Below are 22,304 nucleotides of genomic sequence, written 5' to 3' on the forward strand. Positions count from 1 at the left end.
TACGAGCGAATGTCATGTGTTGAAACCTCAGGGTCTCCTCATCCACTCCTAGGAATTTGTCCAATGCATCTCTAATAGCATCCATATAGGACTCAAACTAGAATTGCAAAGGGAAGTATGTAAGTCTTACCCATATTGGAACTTTCTCGAAGGATTCCATTGTGGGATTGAAAGATGGATACCACGGTTTCAAGAGCAACATGTATTTATCCCGCGAACTCTATTTGTATTCCTAGAGGACCATCCTTCAATTAGACTCATTGTTGAAAACAACCACAAATGCCCTCGCGCCCCTAGGAAAATCTAGACATCCCCCCCAAGAATGGGTATTTAGAACGTTGTGATCCATTGATGAAGCTTGCTCAAGCTTGGCAAAAAACCTTTGAATTTCCCGATCAAACCCAACTCAAAAAAGTATTTCTCATTTTCTTTAACTTCGTTGGTTATCTCTTCCCCAAACTGCACTGTCGGCTTTTCTGCAATCGGAAAACCTTGGAAATTCCTTTGTTGCACATTATGGCTGCGATTCATCTAACTCCCTCCTCTCGACCTTTCACTAGAGCTTGAAATATTGAAGAGTACACTAGAGCTAAAATCTTAGGAGGTGGTTAAGAGAGAGGTTGTGATATAAGAGCAGGAAGAAAAATTAGTCGCAAGAAGTAGTCGCAAGAAGTCATCGAAGAAGAACAGGAGAACACCTCAATGAAAAATGATAGCGAGGTCCAATACTGATGGAACATTGCTCCTAATAAAGAGTCGATATTGTATGTCCAATATTTGTTAAGAATTGCAAATGATGCCCAAGAAAAATCCTCCAATTTTTAGAGGGATGGAATGATGATCATAAAAAAGAAACTAATGATATTGGAGAGATGAAGGTTTTACCCTACAAATCAGACTATAAGGGTTCCTTCCTCCAAGATCAAGGACACTCATAGGCAATGCTGTGGGATTTGGGATGCTGTCCTTAAAGGATCTATGCCCACCCTTGGTTGTGTATTTTCATCCCTTATATAGGGATAGAGCAATAGCTAAGCTTGACAAGCAGCAAGCGTGAGGTATGTGGTGATTTTTTTGTTGGGATTGGCATGTTGACACATCCTATTGATGAGGTCTCTCAGGTTTATGGGATGCATGATGAGGATCTACAACATGTTAGAGAGTTGCTGAAAATATGCCACAATTTTCGGCTATTTTGCCTCCTTACCGATGGTTGAAGAAAACTTCACAAGGATACACATCGTCTAAATAAAGGTTAAGCCAAAAACATTCAAATTCCTTTCCTCCAAGATTGACGATTTTGTTGATGGGCCAATTTGTAGTAATTTGAAGGAGACTTTAGGTGCATGAATGAGAGGTATAGGAGAAGCCAACATGGACACCATAGGATAATGGATGTATTCATGATGCAGGGACTTCGAAAAGAGCATTTTCTATTTTTTCTTGGATTTTAAAAGGTTGATTTTTAGTTATTTTTGATTGTAGAAAGTTGAAAGTTGTTTTTTCAGTTATTTTCATACTCATGATTGTTTTTAGTTTAGAAAGTTGGCAATTTGTGTTGAAGCTATCATTTTTTTGATTTTTAGAAGTTTTCATGATAATCTGGATAAGTTTGGAAATTACAAAAAAGAAAACGGCAAATTCTAAAAGTTGTCAAAAACTGCCAATAAAGGGTAATTTCGATTACTTGATAGTGGAATTTCTTTGGGTTGTAGAAATAGAGTGCAGGAGAAGAATAGTGAAGGAAAAATTGATTCATTCTAGTGTTTCTTTGTGTTTTCATTAATGGTTTCATTTATGTTTTGAATTGGCTACATCATTTGGTATCAGAGTAGGAAGATGGCTAGGAGAGGAAGAGGAAGAGGTCTTGCCCATATGCGTAGAGATATGCAAAATCTATAGATACAAGTAGCATATCTTGTAGACATGATAGCAAATCAAGGAATAAGATGAAATAATTTTGATCTAGAAACAAGACAAAGAGATGTAGATCAACATGGAGATTATGAAGAGGAAGAATAGTTAGAGTGTCTAACCTTTGAAGAAAGGATTCCGAGAGCATTAGAAGGGCGAAATGAAATTGAAGGAACTAAAATTGAAGGAACTAAAATTGAAGTTTGTGATTATGCACGTAGTCTCAAACTAGAGGAGCTAGTAGATTGGTTGAATAGCATGGAGAATTTTTTTGAGTGGAAGTCCATGATAGAAGAAAAGAAGTTAAAATTTGCATGCACCAAGTTAAAGGGTCATGGAAGGATCTGGTGGGATGATTTGTAGAAAGAAAGAACTTGAAAAGGAAAGGAGATAATAAAAACTTGGGACAAGATGGAGAAGAAACAAAAAGAGAAGTTTCTACTTGTAGACTATGCACAACTCTTTTTCAAAGATTCCAAAACCTGAAGTAATATTTGTCTACTATAGAACATTATACAAGCAAGTTCTACAAATTGTCCATTCGTGTGGAGAACCAAGAGATTGATGAGTAGATTGGTGCCAGGTATGTGAATAGTCTAAAATTTTCCATTCAAGATCAATTGAGTATGTATAGGGTTAATAGTATTGAGAAAGCATACCAATTAGCTTGAAAGGCAGAAGAAAAGCACAATAGACAATATTTTCAAAGGAATAGAGGAGGAAAAAAGAGGTATACAATATCCATTATAGGGTGATTTAAATTACAGTTAAGGAGAATCGTCTCAAGAAGAAGAAAAATATATGCAAAATCAGTGAGGAAGAGGGTTTTAGAGGGATAGAGGTTATAATGGTGGGAAAACCCATGCAAGCCTTTTTCTTGCTTTAATTATGGCGAAGAGGGACATAGTGCATTTTAATGCTCAAACTATAACACACAAGAACAACAACAGGGAGAGCAGCATGGATTGAACTTAGCTCAAGCTGAAATTGTAGAAGGAATTGAATCTCAAGTTTCATCAAATGTGGGGGGAATCTCATGATGGGATGAGCAATGGTTATCCCTATGAAGAAGCAAAAAAAAAACAAAAAACCAAGAGCTTTTGAAATTTTTTTGGCTTCAAACAAATATTTTTTGAACTAGATGCACTGTAGGTGGAAAGGTAGGTCAAGTTATCATTGATAGTGGCAGTTGTGACAATATGGTTTGTAGAGAAATGGTAGATAAACTAAACTTGCAGTGTGAAAATCATTCCCATCCTTTTCGTATTGCATGGTTTAAAAAGGGAAATGAAATTGCTGTTGATAAGAGATGCTTGGTCAAGTTTTTAATAGGAAAGACATATAAAGTCATTCCAATGGATGCATGCCATGTGTTGTTGGGAAGACCATGGCAATATGATCGGAAGGCATTGCATGATGGTAGAAAGAATTTCTCCTAAAGAGAATTAGTACCATGTCAAGCGTTCTATCAATCTGCTGCCGCAAATTAGGAATGGGAGCAATACTAGACTTACTGAGCCAATAATGCCCGACCATGCGACCCTTGTCCGGATTGGTAATCGAACCAGCCTCAAGCTCTTCCAAGGCCTTAAAAGCGCTTTGAAACTTGGGTTCCATCGCCTCCACGAATTCATCCGTAAACCCTATTCGGCTAACATTGATATACAATCTGAGCTCCTTGTGGTGATAAAGCCAATCCAAGTACCGATTCCACAGGGCTGCGGGCTCCGTCTCTAGCCCTTTCTTCTTCTTCAAAGAATTTGTATCGAGCACAAAAACCTCTCCAGCCACAGCAACCCGAGTTCGAGTCACAAGCCAACATCTTTCAACATTGACATTGATGAGCTTTGAAATCTTGGGCGAAATCTTGTGATTGGGCAGCAGACAACTTTTTGCATAGGTTGCTGTTTGCGTTTCCCCACGGAACTTCAGACGCAAAGGATTTTGGGCCATCATACTTGTTCTTGAGGCCTGGGGAGACTTGATCCCCTGATTGCCACCTGATTTGTTTAGACGCCTGACCGATGCCACTGTGAAGGGTGGAGGTCAACGAGTGTAATCGCTGCATCGCCTTTCGATTTGGAAGAGCTCTTAAATCTGTAATTGTTTCTGATTGAATTTCCCTTGAGAACACAGGATCTACCTTCAAGCGGTTAGGCTTTATAGAAGGAAGCTGGCTCAGATACCATGTTGATTTTAAGGTAGTGCTCGTTAACCACAGCCAAACATTAGATCTATTGCCTTCCCAACCATAGACGATAAGCAAGGAAGACCACGTCCATATATATCCGTCGAAAAGAGATATCCAAGAGTCGGCTCTCATCAAGGAGGCACGACCTTAATGAAGCATCACATGCCTTCAAATGAGGGGTGGTGGACTTTAACCAAATGTCGGCCCCTTTGAAACAAATCTGATAGGTCAAAATCGATAATGTATGTTTAATCATTAAACCTGATAATGCATATGTGACTTGATAAAGACATTAAAGGATTAATATAAGTTGATAGATTCATCAAATGTGTAAGGCGAATAGGCCATTCACACATTTGATCTTGCTGAATCGGCCTGTAGGATTTCTACCGACGCTATATCATCAACAGCAGGAGCTTCAAAAGGAGCATTTTTTGTTTTTTCCTAGATTTTAGAAATTTGATTTTTCAGTTATTTTTGAGCTCATGATTAGAAAGTTGGCAATTTCTGTCAAAGTTTTGATTTTTAGATATTTTGAAGTTTTCAGGATTTTTTGGATAAGTTTGGAAATCACCAAAAAAAGGCAAATTTTGAAAGTTGTCAATTACTACCAAAAAAGCGTAATTTCAGATTACTTGATATTGTAATTTCTTTTGGGTTGTAAAAATATATTGTAGGAGAAGAATAGGGAAGGAAAAATTGATCCATTTTGGTGTCTCTTTGTGTTTTCATTAATGGTGTCTTTCATGTTCTGAATTGGCTACATCAATTCGCCAAGCTGTATTTCACTATAATTGAGGACCAAATGAAAACAATCACACCGTGAGATTTGATGATAGATGAAGGTGAGAAAAATAGGTGTCATTTTGATTTTGTTACTAAGTTTGGTGTGGTGTTTAGGGCATCAAGCTACAAGCAAGTTGGAGGACTCATGAAGGATGAGACAATTTGAGTACTTAGCATCATGAGGGCAAACCATTCGATCACCACTTTCAATGAACAAGAGAAATGCAAAGAAAATATATATTATGATTTGTTGTCATTCCATAATCCCTTTAAATGACAAGGAGTCTCCTACACAGGATGTAGCTAGTGGGAGTAGCATCACAATTACTTGTAGTTCAAATGGACGAAGTGATACATGTTAGTTTTTTTGAACCTTGGGGAAAAATATTGAACCCATATGAGAATTGGTAATTAAAGTTTTTGTGGTTGAGTGCGAAAGTGGATACTAGAGAGATGATATCAGGCAATTGTGAACTTTTGGTCATTGTCATTTAGCACGTGATTAATGTGATTCTTGTGACAAAGTTATGCTTAGATATTTTATTTTGTTGGATTTTTCACTACATGTGAATATTTTTAATGTTATCTAGTCAGCATTTTTATGACTATTATCAATTGGTTGTTATTTCTCTATGATGTTTTGAACTTATGTATATTGGTGAACAATTTGAACTTTGAAGGCAATGGGACCTACAAAGCACACAAGGATGTTCAAGAACTTCATTGCTGTTTTGTGAGTTTCCAATTTCAAATAGATGTTTATGTGTTAACATTAAGTAGGAGTAGCTTTAAAGAGCTTATAGTAGCTAAAAATCCTGGGTGTTTAATGCCAAAATTACATGACGAAATGCCTAAATTCAGTGAAATGAGGGATGGCTTTTGCCTTTCTAAGCTCTAGGGAAGCACCAATATGCTACTAATTGTTGACTTTTATACTATTGTGTAGTTGCTGGTCTTTTCAAGCCTCTTTTTGTTCATAATTCTTATAAATAAATAATTGGATATAATGTTGGCTTGTCTTGTATGATGGGATTTTAACTCTTGTATGTACTCCTTTTAGAATCTTTGCTATAGTTCTCTACACTTTGTGTCTCTTGGAGTTCTAAGCTTAAGGTGCCTTGAAAGAATTTTTGTAACTATTAATTTTTTGATATCAATACATAGGCTTTGTTCATCAAAATAAAATAATTTAAATGAGGACTTTACAAAAGATTTCAGCAGCAAAGCTTATGTAAAAGATTGTTGTTGTCTGTTACTAGCATTGTTTAATGTCTATATTGATAATGTAAGGTACGAGGAGTAATTTTAGCCTTATTTATCTCTATTTCCAAGTCATATGCTATTGGTATTATACAAATTGTAAGGTCTTATGGGATTCAAGTAATTGGATTATCTTCTACTATAGGAGCAATTGCAAATTCCTTAAGTTGCTTCCACAAAACAAGCACCTAGGCATGTCTTTGTGTTAATATAAACTAAAGATTGGAAGCATTTATTACTGGTGACTACACATGCTTAACAAATTTTGAATAATTTGAATTAGGAATTGTAGATGCGAAAGGGCTCTAATGTTAGGTCTTCTTGTTGTCCGTATCAAATATCAATTGATTGCTCCTAAGATTGGAATGCGATGGACATCTCTTATTGACTTATGGGTTTAGATTCTAAAATGTGCTATGTACAATCATATTGATGGTATTTAAGCATTGAGAAAGTTAAAATAACTACTAGAAGCATTCTCAAAGCAAAGATGAAACAATTAATCAGGTAGCTCGTTTGAAACAAGTTGTGTGGACTTACTATGATTGTTCCTAGGAATTTGTTGAGTATAAATTGTTGAAGACAATATCTCAAGGAATTGAAAAAAGATGAGGATCATGTGAGGTTAATATCATTAAGACAGATATAATCTCAAAGACTATTTGTAGTATAAATTTGAGGTTCACAAATGGGTGATACCAGTCATACACAGCAAGAACTGAAACATAAGGCTAAGGGATAAATGAAAGTTTAATTGGACTTACATATGGTAAGAAAGCCTTTTTTTAGTAAATATAGACAAGCTTCAACGCATTTCTCAGCATAGGTGAAGATGGCAAATACCAAGAGTGTTAGAATGAGTTATTTCAAGGGGGTCAATCTTTCATGTAGAAAAAGATATTATGTTAAATGGTTCCAGGAAAAGATGAAAATTATCTATTTTTTCTGAAAAGTTATTCAAGTTCTTCTTTGTGCATTCTATGCATGTACTATTCTCCAGCTTTTTTAATTTTATTTATTAATATAAGGATTGCAAATAGTGTATTTTGCTTTATTTGCAGTTAATGGTTATTTTTTGTTTCTTTTGTTTTCTCAACTAATACCAACCATGGGGGTTATTGAGTAGGCACTGTTTTCGCATATGGGCAAACAAGCAGCGGGAAGACCTACACCATGCAAGGATCCCCTGAGGATCCTGGCATTATCCGCCTTGCTGTGTACAATGTTTTTAAAAATATTGAGCTTGTAAGCAATGCTGTAGCCTATTTGTTTACAATGTTTTTTTTCATTGAGATATACAAAACTAAAAAACATATTTTTCTACCCCAATTTGGGCAGATAACTGATCGGGAGTTTTTGATTCGAGTTTCATACATGGAGATTTACAATGAAGAGATCAATGACTTACTTGCTCATGAAAACCAAAAACTCCAAGTTCATGAGAACTTAGAGGTAAGCTTCACTGTTATTTTGGTGTTCCTACTATGAGAAATCTGGCTTCAGATTATTGCTCACACTACAGACTTGAATTTTAAGTGCTCACAAAGGGGTGTCTTCAGCGTGGTATATTTGTTGCAGGTTTAAGAGAGGAAATTGTAAATAGCCCAGATCAAGTATTTGAGCTTGTTGAGCTAGGAGAAGGTATTATACTTGCTTTTCTGTCAAGGCAATGCTTGTTAACAGCTTGGTTTCTTTGTATGTGGAAACCAATCTTAATTGTTGTCACAATTAGCTCATATGAAATGAGTTACTAAAGTTGTTTTCAAATTTGATTTTTAATTGCAGTACATAGACATGTTGGGGAGACAAACATGAATGCTAGAAGTAGCAGGTCTCATTCAATTTTCAGGATGGTAAGTGTGGAGTATATTACTACTCTTATCTTTTTTTGGCAGATTAAGAACTTCTTCATTACTTCATGCTTTGGTTTTGTGTCATTCAGTTCAGTTTGATTCTAATTTTGTTGGATTGAACTTAAAGGTCATAGAAAGCAGAGTGAAGGATGCTGAGAGAAATGGGAGTTCATATGACAAGGACGCCGTCAGAGTTTCTGTTTTGGTGAGCAAGTTGTGGATTGTTATCAATTCAAGCTCACTTTATCTGGCATGAAACATTAGGTAGAAAAGGTTGTGCTAGGATTGGAAGGGACATAAATTGAAAAGAGTATTGTTGTTTTGTAGAATTTGGTAGATTTGGCTGGTTCTGAGCGAGTTGCTAAGACTGGAGCAGGTGGAGTCCGTCTCAAAGAAGGAACTCACATTAATAAAAGTTTGATGAGTCTTGGTACTGTAATCAATAAGCTTAGTGAAGGCGGTGGAAAACAAAGGTGTGCCAATTTGTAATTACAGTTGTGATTGTTGATTCTACTAATTCTTTAAACCATGGGTGGTTTTATTGTTTGGCAAGTTTGAGTTCTTTAACTCATCAGAGTTTTTTTTTTCCTGGGAGTAGAGGACATATTCCCTATCGTGACAGTAAGCTGACTCGCATCCTACAGCCAGCTTTAGGTGGGAATGCCAAGACTGCTATAATTTGTACTATTGCACCTGAAGAGGTAAAACAATCAGTGAGCATATTTGTGGTGATTGGGATATTTTTTCTTATTCTGATGTTTATGCTAATGTTTTTTTGTAGATTCATACAGATGAAACACGTGGAACCCTTCAATTTGCAAGCAGAGCTAAACGAGTCACAAATTGTGCAAAAGTCAACGAGGTGTTTCTTGGATCTGTACCATTAGTTTTTTAAATGTGTGATGGTGTATATATAGTTGTTTCATTGTTTTGGTAAACAAATTTTTGCAAAATAACTAACTAATTTGTGTAATGCACTTTGTGTGATAGATTTTTATACCAATAAATGCGATTTGCTTATCACTTCCCCAAAAATATAATTTCCTATCAACAAAGTAAAATAGCAGCTTCAAAAGTACAATAGGAGAATACATGGTTGAATTGTAGTTGCTAATTATCTTGGTCTTCCTAAATATTAGGCTATGTCCATGCTATAACCTGACAATACCTCTGAAATTTTTTAGGTGAACCTACCAACATCTCAAATAACTTGGAATGATTAGTCTTTGGTCAAACACACTTTAGTCATTTGAGACATAGGTAACCTATTTTTGGGTTATGACTTGTTCTAGTGCTAATCTAAGGCACATTATTTTCATTGTAGACTTTTGTCTTGAATTATATGAAAGTAACTCTTTAGAATATCCATAGCATTAATTACTAGAACCATAGTTGAAAAATTGGGACTTGGTCGGTCCAAAAATCTTAAAAACTCAAGACTCACCAAAAACTCGACGAAAAACATGGCAAATTTATTGAACATTTGAAAATATATAAAGGTTTAAAAACAATCTTCTAGAAGATACATATTATTGGATTTGTAGAACATATGACCTATTTCCATCATATATAAATCAAAATAAGATATCATTCATATATATATATTAGTGATGATAAGTATAATCCTTAAAAGACATTAATATAAGTTATAACAATTATCTTCATTTTTTCAAATTTATAAAATACCTATAAATATTGAATAAAAAAATATAATATTTCAAATATTGAATTAGTTACATAACGATCATAACATATTTTTAAATCAATTAAAATAAAATAAAATAAAATAATGTACACCTAATAATGAATAGGTTAAAATAAAATACAAATTGAATTACACAATTAAATAAAACTAATTTAAAGAAAACCAAAAAAATATATTTAAAAATAGACTATATATTAAAAATATATTCAAATTATTTTATGCCTTTCGTGATTTTATTTTAAACTAGTGAACCATTCTCATACCTTTCTCACTCTGTCTTAATCATAGAAACGAGACTCAGACTCGGCAAGGCCGACCCGGACTCGGAGTCAGACTCGGCTGGACTCGGGAAAGTGAAAAACTCAAGAAATTTAGAGATTTTTAAAGATTTAAAACTTGTTTCATGCACCCTTTGTTGAATACACCTTAAAGACACAATAACATCATCAAACTTGGCTCATTTGATTACATACACAAGTATGCATCAATCACATAAGCATAAACACAAATTCTAGATGAAGGAAATAACAAACATAGATATATAAATATTGTCAAATGTATACAATATTACAAAACTCATGGAATAAAAAATCCATGTCATCATATGATCATCATCAAATGTTCCACACAAATACCAAAGGTAAATACAACTACAAGCCTATGGCTTAGAGGAGCGTGCACCCTCTCGCCTCGCCCCCCTGCGAAGGCGTTTAAGGTAGGTCCCGGATGGCTGCTCCCCGTGACACCATGCCATGCTCACCAACATCAGGAACATCTGTGTCACTCTCAGTATCTGCCTTTGAATTTCCTGTCTATGCTCGTGCTATCTCCTCCACCTCTGCCATGGCTACAGCCTCAGCCTCTATATCTACCTGGTCGATCCAATCAGTGTCATCATCACTAAAGACAACCACAATATCTGTCCAAGTGGCCCACTCTGCTTCAGGATCAACCTCATCTAGACTGATAGGAGAGATGTCAATTAATGCATTCTTTCTCATTCTCAGGCAGAGGTTGTAGTGAACAAAGACGAGATCATTCATGTTCTCCACAGATAATCTATTGCGCCTTTTGGAGTGTATGTGCTCAAACATACTCCAATTGCGCTCCCAACCAGATGCGCTGCATGGTTGGCTTAAGAAGCGAATGGCCAACTTTTGAATATTTGGTGTCATTGGGCCAAAAAAGCTCCACCAATTATTTGAGTTTGAAATGAGTAAAATAAATAAAATCAGTCTCACTCATGAACTCATTTAACAATATACAATAAAACTAAAATTAAGCATTACAATTTATTTTACCTGGCATCATAGTTGTCCTACCGTCTTTGGGGACAAGACGAGAGAAGGTCTCCCCTTGTGCATTTGAGAACAACTGTAGCTCTCGAATAAGCTCATTTTGAGTAGTACCAACAGGTGCCATCTTCTTCATGATCGAGTATAGCCCATTAAGGACCTCCACATCAGCCTTGAAAGAAGGGATAAAATGGAATGCCGGATTCAGATAACAGGCTGTTGCAGGGATGGGCCTATGAAGCTGATGATGCCATCTCCTATCAATGATCTCCCAAATGGGACCATACTTGCTCTCATCTCCTCCATAGACGGATTTGATGCCCTCCTTCGCCCTATCCATGCCCTCATATATGTAGTCCATTGCGGGCTTTTCTCCATCCGCAACTCGCAACAAAACCACCAAGGGCTTAACAAACTGCAAAATTGAAAATACTGTGTAATTTATAAAAATAAGCAAATAAGAGAATATATATAATAAGTTATAAAACAAAAAGTTAAATTGTAGAATTTATAAAAAATTTACCTTCACTATCTCATCACAAGGGACCCAAAAGTCTCGCTCATCAAAAATGCAGTCTGCCATATCTTTCCCTGCAAGGGTGGCAACATAGGATGAGGAAGATCGCTCCTCACCAACAATCATATGTCTCAAGGCCGACTTAGAGCGAAGCATGGACTGCAATGCGATTAAGTTTGTGGCAAATCTTGTGATTCCTGGACGAGCCAACTCCTTCTGTTCTGTGTATTGTCTCATAAGAGCTAAAACCCATGAATGATTATAAACAAATTTGCACACATTTCTCGCCCTTTCTACACATCTCTTGACCCATGGGAGTTTTCCAATATCCTCCAACATGAGGTCAATGCAATGGGCAGCACATGGAGTCCAAACTATAGATGGGTGTCTCTCCATAAGTAGTCTACCTGCAACAACATAATTTGTTGCATTGTAATTAATGGGGTTACAAAATAGTAATTAATTTGCAAACAAAATTAGTTTGTAATCAAAAGTTTACCCGCAACAACATAATTTGGTGCAATGTCGGTCACCACCTGTACCAGGTTCTCCTCACCCACCTCATCAATCACCTCCTCTATCTGCTCACATAGGTAGTGTTGACGTGTATTTTGTACACAATCATACACAGAATAAAATACCTAAAGGCATCTTATCCTCTCTTGAGAAAATAGTCTCTAACTGCTGAAGATTCGCGTAAAGGATCAGTTAGGTAGACTCCAAGGTTCTTTTAGTGGGGTCTCCACGTGTGGACAAGCTCCAGTGGTATGATGTGATTTGCTGGAATCACAAGGGGACTTACATTGAACTTCCGATCTGCTTTGCTGGACACAGGCTCTTACTAACTTAGATTAAAAAAAATAGAAAAAGGATAAGGGCGAAGAGAGGATCTAATCCTAATACTAAGAATGTAGGAGCAATGACTTGACCTTTTGATGAAACTCTAACTAGGTCTTGTTTTGACATCAATGGAACATCTACACAAGACTAGTGCAATCTTCTAAGGGGAGCTTTATGATGTTCAAGTTATCACCGCAGGCATAGATACCATCCAAGTTGATGCATATCAATGAAGAGGCAACAAATTGAAATTGAGCTTAGGCTGAATGATTCCAGTTGACTACGCAAGGCAAGTCTGCAATCAACAAACTGCTAGTAGTATGGATGTACGAATTCCACCATCAATCAATCACATTTCCTCCATTCATCTAATTATCTACCATCTAAGATTGAAGACTCAACAAGAAACCATGCAAATTGCAAGAAAAACGACATATTTCACCATTACTTCAATGAAAATGGAGTTTGTTTACAATCAATGGCAACAATTTCTTGCCTTGTCCTCCTATTCTACTCTCTAACTACTTTCAACTATTTACAAATCTCTCTAATTCTATCTAAAAATCTCTTTCACTCTAATTCTCCTTTTACAAATGAAATGTTTGGGCTTATATAGTGCCCACAATACAATTTGATGGCTTAGATCAATTCAAGATCAATGGCCAAGATTTTACAATGAAAACCCTAATTAGGGTTTGTTACAACCATTACATAACATTTAATGCTTGACCAATGATAAAATTGTATTGCTTGGACACATGTCCCTTCTAGAAAAATCGACCAATGGATAGCCGGGGTAGGTACATCGGAGTTTGTGCCACCTTCCATGAGTTAAGTACATTGAATCTGGACATGCTGAGATGGACTTCTCTGATTGGAGAAATGATGACTAGGACGCCACCTCATCTGACACTTGAAGCTTGCTAGATATTTAATTTGATGTCGTTGAGAGGCTATCTTTGATTAACTCTTGTTCTAACTCCTTTTGTCCTTGATGTGCAGGATGATGTACCTCGCCTTGGAACGCTGGATTGGAAGAGGTCGCCCATGTCTTGGCTTGATCGTCCTGGCGAAGACCGTCCTTGATCCGGCTTGATTTTCCTTGAAGAGACCTCCATTTGACGCCTACACAACATTTCAAAATTAGTAACATGATTTTGCAATACATAACATAAATTAGAGAGCAAATTTTAGGAAACTTAATGATAAGTCCTTTATTAATCATTTCCTAAAAACAACTGAGCTAAGGCAAAACAAAATTTCAAAATTCAAAATTAAGGCAATGACGATCAAAATTTGAAATTAAAACAAGAGATCTTGCCATACCTTACTTGAGAGCTTAACTCTAAAATGCAAAATAAAGGAATTCGCCTAGGCAAAATTTGAAATTCGATAGTCTTGATGTGATCTTCAAAAGAACGTTCCTCTTATCAACTTCGCCACCCTTCAAGCCTTGGACGTGATCTTTTCTTCAAGTTAGCAATTTCGCCATCTTTGATATGTCTTTGACGTCCTAGGCAACTTCGCTCAAATAGAAACTTCAAGTTCGCCTCTCCTTTGGATAGTTACTAGTGCCTTCTAGCTTGAAATGAAATTCGTTCCTCCTTTGCCTTCTCCAAGTCGCATATGAGAGATGATAAATGATGATGTGAAAATGAAATAAACTACCCCTCCCTTTATAGCGCTCACACCTCTCACCACCATTTAGGCCGACTTTGTAAAAATAAAGCAATTTAAATGATTTTTAAATGAATAACAAGGGCCGACCTCCATAAAACAAATAAATACCAAGCGCTCCATTTAATTTTTTAATGAATTAATAATCAATTATTAAATGCCTTCATTTTTAATTAATAAATTCGATTTTCTTACAAGGCAAAAATAATCAATTAATACCAAGCGCTAAATTTAAATGCCATTAATTAAATATCGATTTTCCTAGCATTTAAATAAATTCAAAAATGCGTTTGAGCGCCAAAATTTTTAAAAAACATGGAAAATATGTACCTCATCGCCCTGGTCCCTGACTAAGGGACAGGAGCGATCCATCACTTGGTCTTGATTTTTTGCACTTTTGACGTTCAAAGCCTTTAACCTCACGTTGGAATTGGCATTTTCGCTAGGATTTTCAAACTTGAGTGACTTGTCTTGCAAATAAATGTCCCTTAGATGTGATATCGCCCTGGTCCCTTGAAGAGGGACAGGAGCGATCCTGAAGCTCTAGCCAAAACGTGTCATCTTTCATCCTTGGTTCCTCGTTCATTGCCTCTTAAAGGACGTCCTTGACCTTAGCTATCCTTGCATTGTCTTGATTTTGTCGGAACATGAGTGTTTTAGTAAAAATCGCCTTGGTCCTTGTCCAAAGGACAGGAGCGATATGAGTCCTTTAACTTAATTGATAACACTTTTACGTTCAAAACTCTTGCATATCATCTTCAAAAGACACCTTGTACCTTTTACCCCTTTGCAAAACCTTGACTTAACGTGATTTTTGAAGGAATTAGCAACTATAATCAATATCGCTCTGGTCCCTTCCTGAGGGACAGGAGCGAACTTCAAGTCTTTGGGTTCATGCTTGCGTTCTCCAACTTGCAATCACCATCATCGTGCAAAATAAAGTTCCTTGATCCTTCGTGATCACTTGATGCTTGATAAACTTTCAAATTTTAAGCCTTCATAAGAATTTCGCTCTGGTCCCTTGGAGAGGGACAGGAGCGATTTTAGCTCTATGGGCCTTATTTCACTTTGTCACCTTCAAAACTTATATTCAACGGGTTCGTAATGTGCTCTTCTATTCATCCATGCCTTGAGATCGGTTCAAACTGTGCAAGAAAGTCATCCACAACAAAAATCGCTCTGGTCCCTTCCTGAGGGACAGGAGCGAACTTAAGCATTTTGGTCCTTTGTTGACGTTTGATAATCTTCAATTTGTCTTCAACGGGTTCGATTGACCTCCTTTCTTGCCTTCGAACATAAAATTTGCTTGATCTTTGCCTAGATCGTACCTTATGAAGAATTTCGCTCTGGTCCTTCAGTGAGGGACAGGAGCGAATTTGACCCTCTAGGCAAAACTTCATCATCTCATTGTTTTTGATCAAGTCTGGATGCTCTATCATGCTCATTTCGTCCTTCACCATGCCTTTGATGTCTCGATTCGTCCAAACAAGGTCAGGAATGGCTCAACTAAGCATTTTCGCTCTGGTCCCTTGGTGAGGGACACGAGCGAAATTTGACTTGTCGCACTCTCGATCAGGACAATTTTAATGGAATATAACATTTAAGTATAAGTGACATTTCCTTCTATGTTTCTTCTTTCTTATACTTTAAGTTATATTCCATATATACTTTCAGGATGTTTGAGAGTGGTTTCAGACCTCCAGGAGTTATATTGCAAAATCTAGTTTTTGGAGGTTTTTTCAGTTTCCAGACTTAGTCAAATTCAGGATCAGGGCATTCCAGACTTAGCCAAATTTCAGGATCAGGACCTCACTCAAGCCGGACTTGCTACCCTGTTGATCTCCCCGACAGCACTTCAAGTTATATTCATTTGATAAAATGTACCTCTTTGGACCTTCTCACATCGTCAAGACGTTAAAATCTTGCAAGGACAAAGCAAAATTGGATTTGTAGCTCCGGTCCTTCACTGAGGGACAGGAGCGATTTAGGCAATTAGCACTGTTATGGACGTCCCAAAAATCTTCAATTTATATTCAACGCATTTATCTCATGTTTTTCCTTGTTTTTGAACGTAAACTTGCCTTGACCTTTGTCTGGATTTTGCATAATGAAGGAAATCGCTCTGGTCCCTGGGAGAGGGACGAGAGCTACAAGGTACCTCGCCCTGGTCCCTTGGAGAGGGACAGGAGCGATATGGTCAATATAGGTCATTCTCCTTCGTTTTTGCATATCAAATTATATTCATTTGGCAAAGTATCTTCCTTCGGACGTCCTCAAATCATTAAACTTTCAAAATCTTGCAAGGACAAGGCGAAATTGAATTTGTAGCTCCGGTCCTTCACTGAGGGACAGGAGCGATCTTCCCCCTGGAGGCATTTCTGTGCTCATGAAAATCTTCAATTTATATTCAATGGAAAGATCTCGCCGTTCTCCATCACTTCAAACGTAAAATTTGTCTGGACTCTGCAAGAATGATGAGATATTTGAAAACGAGCTCCCGTCCTTCACTGAGGGACAGGAGCGATTTTGCTCCTACAGGCCAAAATATCATGATTTTACACATTTTATCACTTCACAAGGCGAAAACAAATCATTTGAAATGCCTAGGATCAAAAATCAAAAAAGTCAAAATTTGGTCAAAATTACTCAATTGGACAAAATTCATGTTTCATCATCAACACTTAGACGAATTTAGACTCTGCGTCAACATTCCAATTGAAAATTAGACCATTCTGGCGAATTCATTTCATTCAAAATTTGCATTCTAGAAAAGGAAACTCAAAAGCTCTCAAAAGCGACTGGATTCTGGTCCGAAAAGACGGTAATTAAAACCCTAAGGCTTGACCCTAAATCCAGACAACTAACAAACTAACAAAACCCTAAAAAAAAGCAAAGCGAAAACGAACAAAACGAGCAAAAAACATGGGTCCCCATTTGCAATGGGGCGATGTGTGAAAACGTCACAACATCTAGCGCCACCTTGAATAAATGTTGAAAAACATTTCAGAGATAAAGACTCAATCGACACCTAGAACCTCTGGAAAATTCAACCTAGCTCATCAAGAGATTAGAAAATGTACTCAAAGTAGAAGGAGAATCCTTAACCATATCTAGACACTTAGTCTTTGATTACCCAGGTGTGTGCAAGTGTATTCATTCCTCTCGACAAGACAACTATGACTTTCAGGTTCCCCTGTGATAGGCTACGTAGTATATCTGAACTTCAAAAGCATCCTGGATAGAGCCTCGCTGCCAGTCAGACGTCCATAGTCCCGACGAGGTTATCGCCGCAAGCTCACGAACATTGCTCCATTGCCAGCCAGGCGTCTATAGCCCCGATGGAGTTACTCGCATATTCCCTTTAGCCAATTTTGATATTTCGTTTCATTTCACTTTTCTCTTCATTTTTTTCTTTCATTTTCTCTTTTTTTTCTCTTTTTTCTCATTTTTTCCTTTTGATATTGCTTTTTCTCTTCGTCAATTCCTTTGGCTTGTAAGCAGTGAAGCTTACTGGGGTTTGAGGATTGCGGTGGCGCTGAAGCCAGATTTTAGATTTTTCACCAATCACAGCTTTGCCTAAAAACCATAATGACTCGGAGTCTATTAATGTGTGAAGATATAGTAATCAACAGATGTCGGCATCAAGACACAGAAAATGATTCCCTTCCAAGTCAAATACAGGTCCTGATCAGATGATAAAGCTGAAGAGGAACAACCTCGGATTCCGAGCACTTCATGAATAGATATCTAAGAAATGAGTCTAACATAAGATCCAGGATATTGCCAGGGTGCGGGCAACAACACAAACGCCCTTCTCACAAGATGGAGGCTCCCACTCAAGACACCTAAACTAAAGCAAACCGACCGACAAACCGACCCAAAGCAAACTAAACTAAAACGCACACCAAAAGAAAACAACTAAACTACCTGAGCCACACTAGATCATGAGTCAAATGACTCAAGGCAAATTAAGAACAAGGCTCAAAAGACCTCTAATCTAAAAACACAAAAAGAAAACCTACTCTAAACCTATATACAAGAGTCCTAGACTCGACACGACTCAAAGAAGCAAAATATGTACATGACTTTACATGATTTCTCAGGTTGTGCAACAGGAGCATGGCAAACGTGATGGTTCTCAATCGGGCAAATTCATCCTTAAATACAAAAAGGCAAACTCTCACCATGCACATCTCATACTCAAGCAAGTTTTCACTCAAAATGATCAACTGAGGTAATTCGTTAGGACCATGATCAATCCAGATGCAAGTTGTTTTCCCAAAATCCCCATAATCAAAATCATAATAACTTTCAAGGCTAGGACTAAGGAAAGAGACAACCTGGCGTATTTCAGGCTCAGACGACATTGTATTGTCGGAAGCGAGGTCACCAACTGCTTCAGGAGGTCGCCATTGATGACGAATCATTCCACGAGTATCCACAACATATTGATCTTGATTAGGAAATTCCTCTTGAAACAAGCTCAGCGCCCCTTCGAATAGCTCAAGATTCTCTGTTTTCACTGAGATATCTTGCATAAACCAGGCATCTTCATGAAATATTGTTAGCATATCTTCAAAAATGAGAGTCTCCTTGATAGATTGAGCTTCAAACATCTCCTCTAGTGGATCAAAGATAATCTCAGGTGACCTTTCTTCTTCAAGTATAGTCTCGGGAGGTCGAAGTTGATGATGGATCATATCACTCCCAGTAACTTGCTTATCTAGAAAAAATTTTGGCAGTGATTCCATTTGTGTTTCCTCTGCAAAATCTTTCAATGCTTCCTCAAATAGCATAATGGTGATAAAATCTTCAAGCGCCCCTTTGAATTGTTCTTCATACCTGGGCTCACTTATGATAATTTGTAGCTCTTCACTCAATATCTCAACTTGATTGTCTTCTTCAATGAGGCCATTCGAAAACTCTTGCAATTCAATTTCAAGGATCTCCTTTTGTAGCATAAGTGAGAATTCTTCAAGGAATGAGTCGTCCTTTCCTTTAGTTGCTTGTTCAACTCCTGGATCTTCCTTTATTATTGCTTGAATATTCTCAACTGATTCTTCAACTTTTGTTTCATAGTATTCCTTTTCAGGTGCAAGGCATGGCAGGCTATCCATTGTAATACATTGATCATCAGGTGCATTGGTATTGTCAACGTACACTTGATCCTTCTCACATTCAGATGTTGGAGCAATGTCCTGTTCATAGGTTCTCCTAAATTCGGCTGCGAGATGTGCACCCCAAGATCCATTCATGATACATTCTTCCTCGGACAAAGTTGGCATTCCAAACTGGTTTATGACTTGATTGATAGCCATTTCACATACTAAGCAAGTAAATTCCGAGTGAGGTGAGTTGTGAATTCTACACCACAATGGTAGCAATATGTTTTCCAGACGCATTTCACCATCCAAAACGAGTTGACTCTCGATCATCCACATGAAGCTTAGAAGAGGATCTTTAGTCTCTGGGACACTGAAGTTGCCTTCTTCCGTTTCTGGCCTTGGGACATCCCAAAAGAAGATTTTTCCCTGTGCTGCCGATTCCATCCTTGATAAGTACTTCAAGCAATGCATTTCATCATGTTCCTCTGTCTCGTGAACTCGACACTGCCCTGGTCTTGCAAACTCGGACAATCTACGTGGATAAAGTTGTGTATCTAACCTCCACCAAAGTTCAGGAAAATCAACTTGTTGCTCCTCGTGAAACTGTTGTCGCTCCATTGAGAAATCCTTCTTTTTGATTTTTTGATTTTTTGATTTTTTTGGATTTTCTATTTTTCACTTTTTTTGGATTTTCTATTTTTCGCTTTTTTTTTGGATTTTCTGGAATAAGAGAGATCTTGAATATCTCGGATTCAACTTGAACGTTCAACTGGTTCCAGCTTGATTCCTTCTTGCGTAAGTCCAACTAACGATCCAGCAGTCACCTTCCTTCGAGTGTTTGAGAAAAAGCTTTCCACTGATCTTCCTTGGATTCAAGAGTTCGTGTTCACTGTCAAGCACTCCTAATTCAATCTGTCGAGCGTGGAGGAGGGTAAAAAGTTCTTGACAAGATCGGACTTTCAAATGCTCAGCCCTCCTTCTAGCGCCAATTCTGTTGACGTGTATTTTGTACACAATCATACACAGAATAAAATACCTAAAGGCATCTTATCCTCTCTTGAGAAAATAGTCTCTAACTGCTGAAGATTCGCGTAAAGGATCAGTTAGGTAGACTCCAAGGTTCTTTTAGTGGGGTCTCCACGTGTGGACAAGCTCCAGTGGTATGATGTGATTTGCTGGAATCACAAGGGGACTTACATTGAACTTCCGATCTGCTTTGCTGGACACAGGCTCTTACTAACTTAGATTAAAAAAAATAGAAAAAGGATAAGGGCGAAGAGAGGATCTAATCCTAATACTAAGAATGTAGGAGCAATGACTTGACCTTTTGATGAAACTCTAACTAGGTCTTGTTTTGACATCAATGGAACATCTACACAAGACTAGTGCAATCTTCTAAGGGGAGCTTTATGATGTTCAAGTTATCACCGCAGGCATAGATACCATCCAAGTTGATGCATATCAATGAAGAGGCAACAAATTGAAATTGAGCTTAGGCTGAATGATTCCAGTTGACTACGCAAGGCAAGTCTGCAATCAACAAACTGCTAGTAGTATGGATGTACGAATTCCACCATCAATCAATCACATTTCCTCCATTCATCTAATTATCTACCATCTAAGATTGAAGACTCAACAAGAAACCATGCAAATTGCAAGAAAAACGACATATTTCACCATTACTTCAATGAAAATGGAGTTTGTTTACAATCAATGGCAACAATTTCTTGCCTTGTCCTCCTATTCTACTCTCTAACTACTTTCAACTATTTACAAATCTCTCTAATTCTATCTAAAAATCTCTTTCACTCTAATTCTCCTTTTACAAATGAAATGTTTGGGCTTATATAGTGCCCACAATACAATTTGATGGCTTAGATCAATTCAAGATCAATGGCCAAGATTTTACAATGAAAACCCTAATTAGGGTTTGTTACAACCATTACATAACATTTAATGCTTGACCAATGATAAAATTGTATTGCTTGGACACATGTCCCTTCTAGAAAAATCGACCAATGGATAGCCGGGGTAGGTACATCGGAGTTTGTGCCACCTTCCATGAGTTAAGTACATTGAATCTGGACATGCTGAGATGGACTTCTCTGATTGGAGAAATGATGACTAGGACGCCACCTCATCTGACACTTGAAGCTTGCTAGATATTTAATTTGATGTCGTTGAGAGGCTATCTTTGATTAACTCTTGTTCTAACTCCTTTTGTCCTTGATGTGCAGGATGATGTACCTCGCCTTGGAACGCTGGATTGGAAGAGGTCGCCCATGTCTTGGCTTGATCGTCCTGGCGAAGACCGTCCTTGATCCGGCTTGATTTTCCTTGAAGAGACCTCCATTTGACGCCTACACAACATTTCAAAATTAGTAACATGATTTTGCAATACATAACATAAATTAGAGAGCAAATTTTAGGAAACTTAATGATAAGTCCTTTATTAATCATTTCCTAAAAACAACTGAGCTAAGGCAAAACAAAATTTCAAAATTCAAAATTAAGGCAATGACGATCAAAATTTGAAATTAAAACAAGAGATCTTGCCATACCTTACTTGAGAGCTTAACTCTAAAATGCAAAATAAAGGAATTCGCCTAGGCAAAATTTGAAATTCGATAGTCTTGATGTGATCTTCAAAAGAACGTTCCTCTTATCAACTTCGCCACCCTTCAAGCCTTGGACGTGATCTTTTCTTCAAGTTAGCAATTTCGCCATCTTTGATATGTCTTTGACGTCCTAGGCAACTTCGCTCAAATAGAAACTTCAAGTTCGCCTCTCCTTTGGATAGTTACTAGTGCCTTCTAGCTTGAAATGAAATTCGTTCCTCCTTTGCCTTCTCCAAGTCGCATATGAGAGATGATAAATGATGATGTGAAAATGAAATAAACTACCCCTCCCTTTATAGCGCTCACACCTCTCACCACCATTTAGGCCGACTTTGTAAAAATAAAGCAATTTAAATGATTTTTAAATGAATAACAAGGGCCGACCTCCATAAAACAAATAAATACCAAGCGCTCCATTTAATTTTTTAATGAATTAATAATCAATTATTAAATGCCTTCATTTTTAATTAATAAATTCGATTTTCTTACAAGGCAAAAATAATCAATTAATACCAAGCGCTAAATTTAAATGCCATTAATTAA

At 37.2% G+C, this 22,304-nt stretch overlaps 1 protein-coding gene across 3 annotated transcripts in view; it reads left to right on the forward strand.

Annotated features, from left to right (window-relative positions):
- LOC131060230 (kinesin-like protein KIN-7L) overlaps positions 1 to 22,304 on the forward strand; it is a 142,449-nt gene that overhangs the window by 11,248 nt on the left and 108,897 nt on the right. For 2 of the 3 annotated variants that reach the window (XM_057993403.2, XM_057993404.2), the window contains exons 3-10: positions 7,278 to 7,396; positions 7,490 to 7,603; positions 7,711 to 7,792; positions 7,937 to 8,004; positions 8,132 to 8,209; positions 8,332 to 8,477; positions 8,603 to 8,705; positions 8,786 to 8,866. In XM_057993403.2, the coding sequence (XP_057849386.2) occupies positions 7,278 to 7,396; positions 7,490 to 7,603; positions 7,711 to 7,792; positions 7,937 to 8,004; positions 8,132 to 8,209; positions 8,332 to 8,477; positions 8,603 to 8,705; positions 8,786 to 8,866 (791 nt within the window). Of the gene's footprint in view, positions 1 to 7,277; positions 7,397 to 7,489; positions 7,604 to 7,710; positions 7,793 to 7,936; positions 8,005 to 8,131; positions 8,210 to 8,331; positions 8,478 to 8,602; positions 8,706 to 8,785; positions 8,867 to 22,304 lie in introns of those variants that run through there. The other variant, XM_057993405.2, reaches the window with a different exon arrangement.

Source organism: Cryptomeria japonica, chromosome 9, assembly GCF_030272615.1.
Source record: "Cryptomeria japonica chromosome 9, Sugi_1.0, whole genome shotgun sequence".
NCBI lineage: Eukaryota > Viridiplantae > Streptophyta > Pinopsida > Cupressales > Cupressaceae > Cryptomeria > Cryptomeria japonica.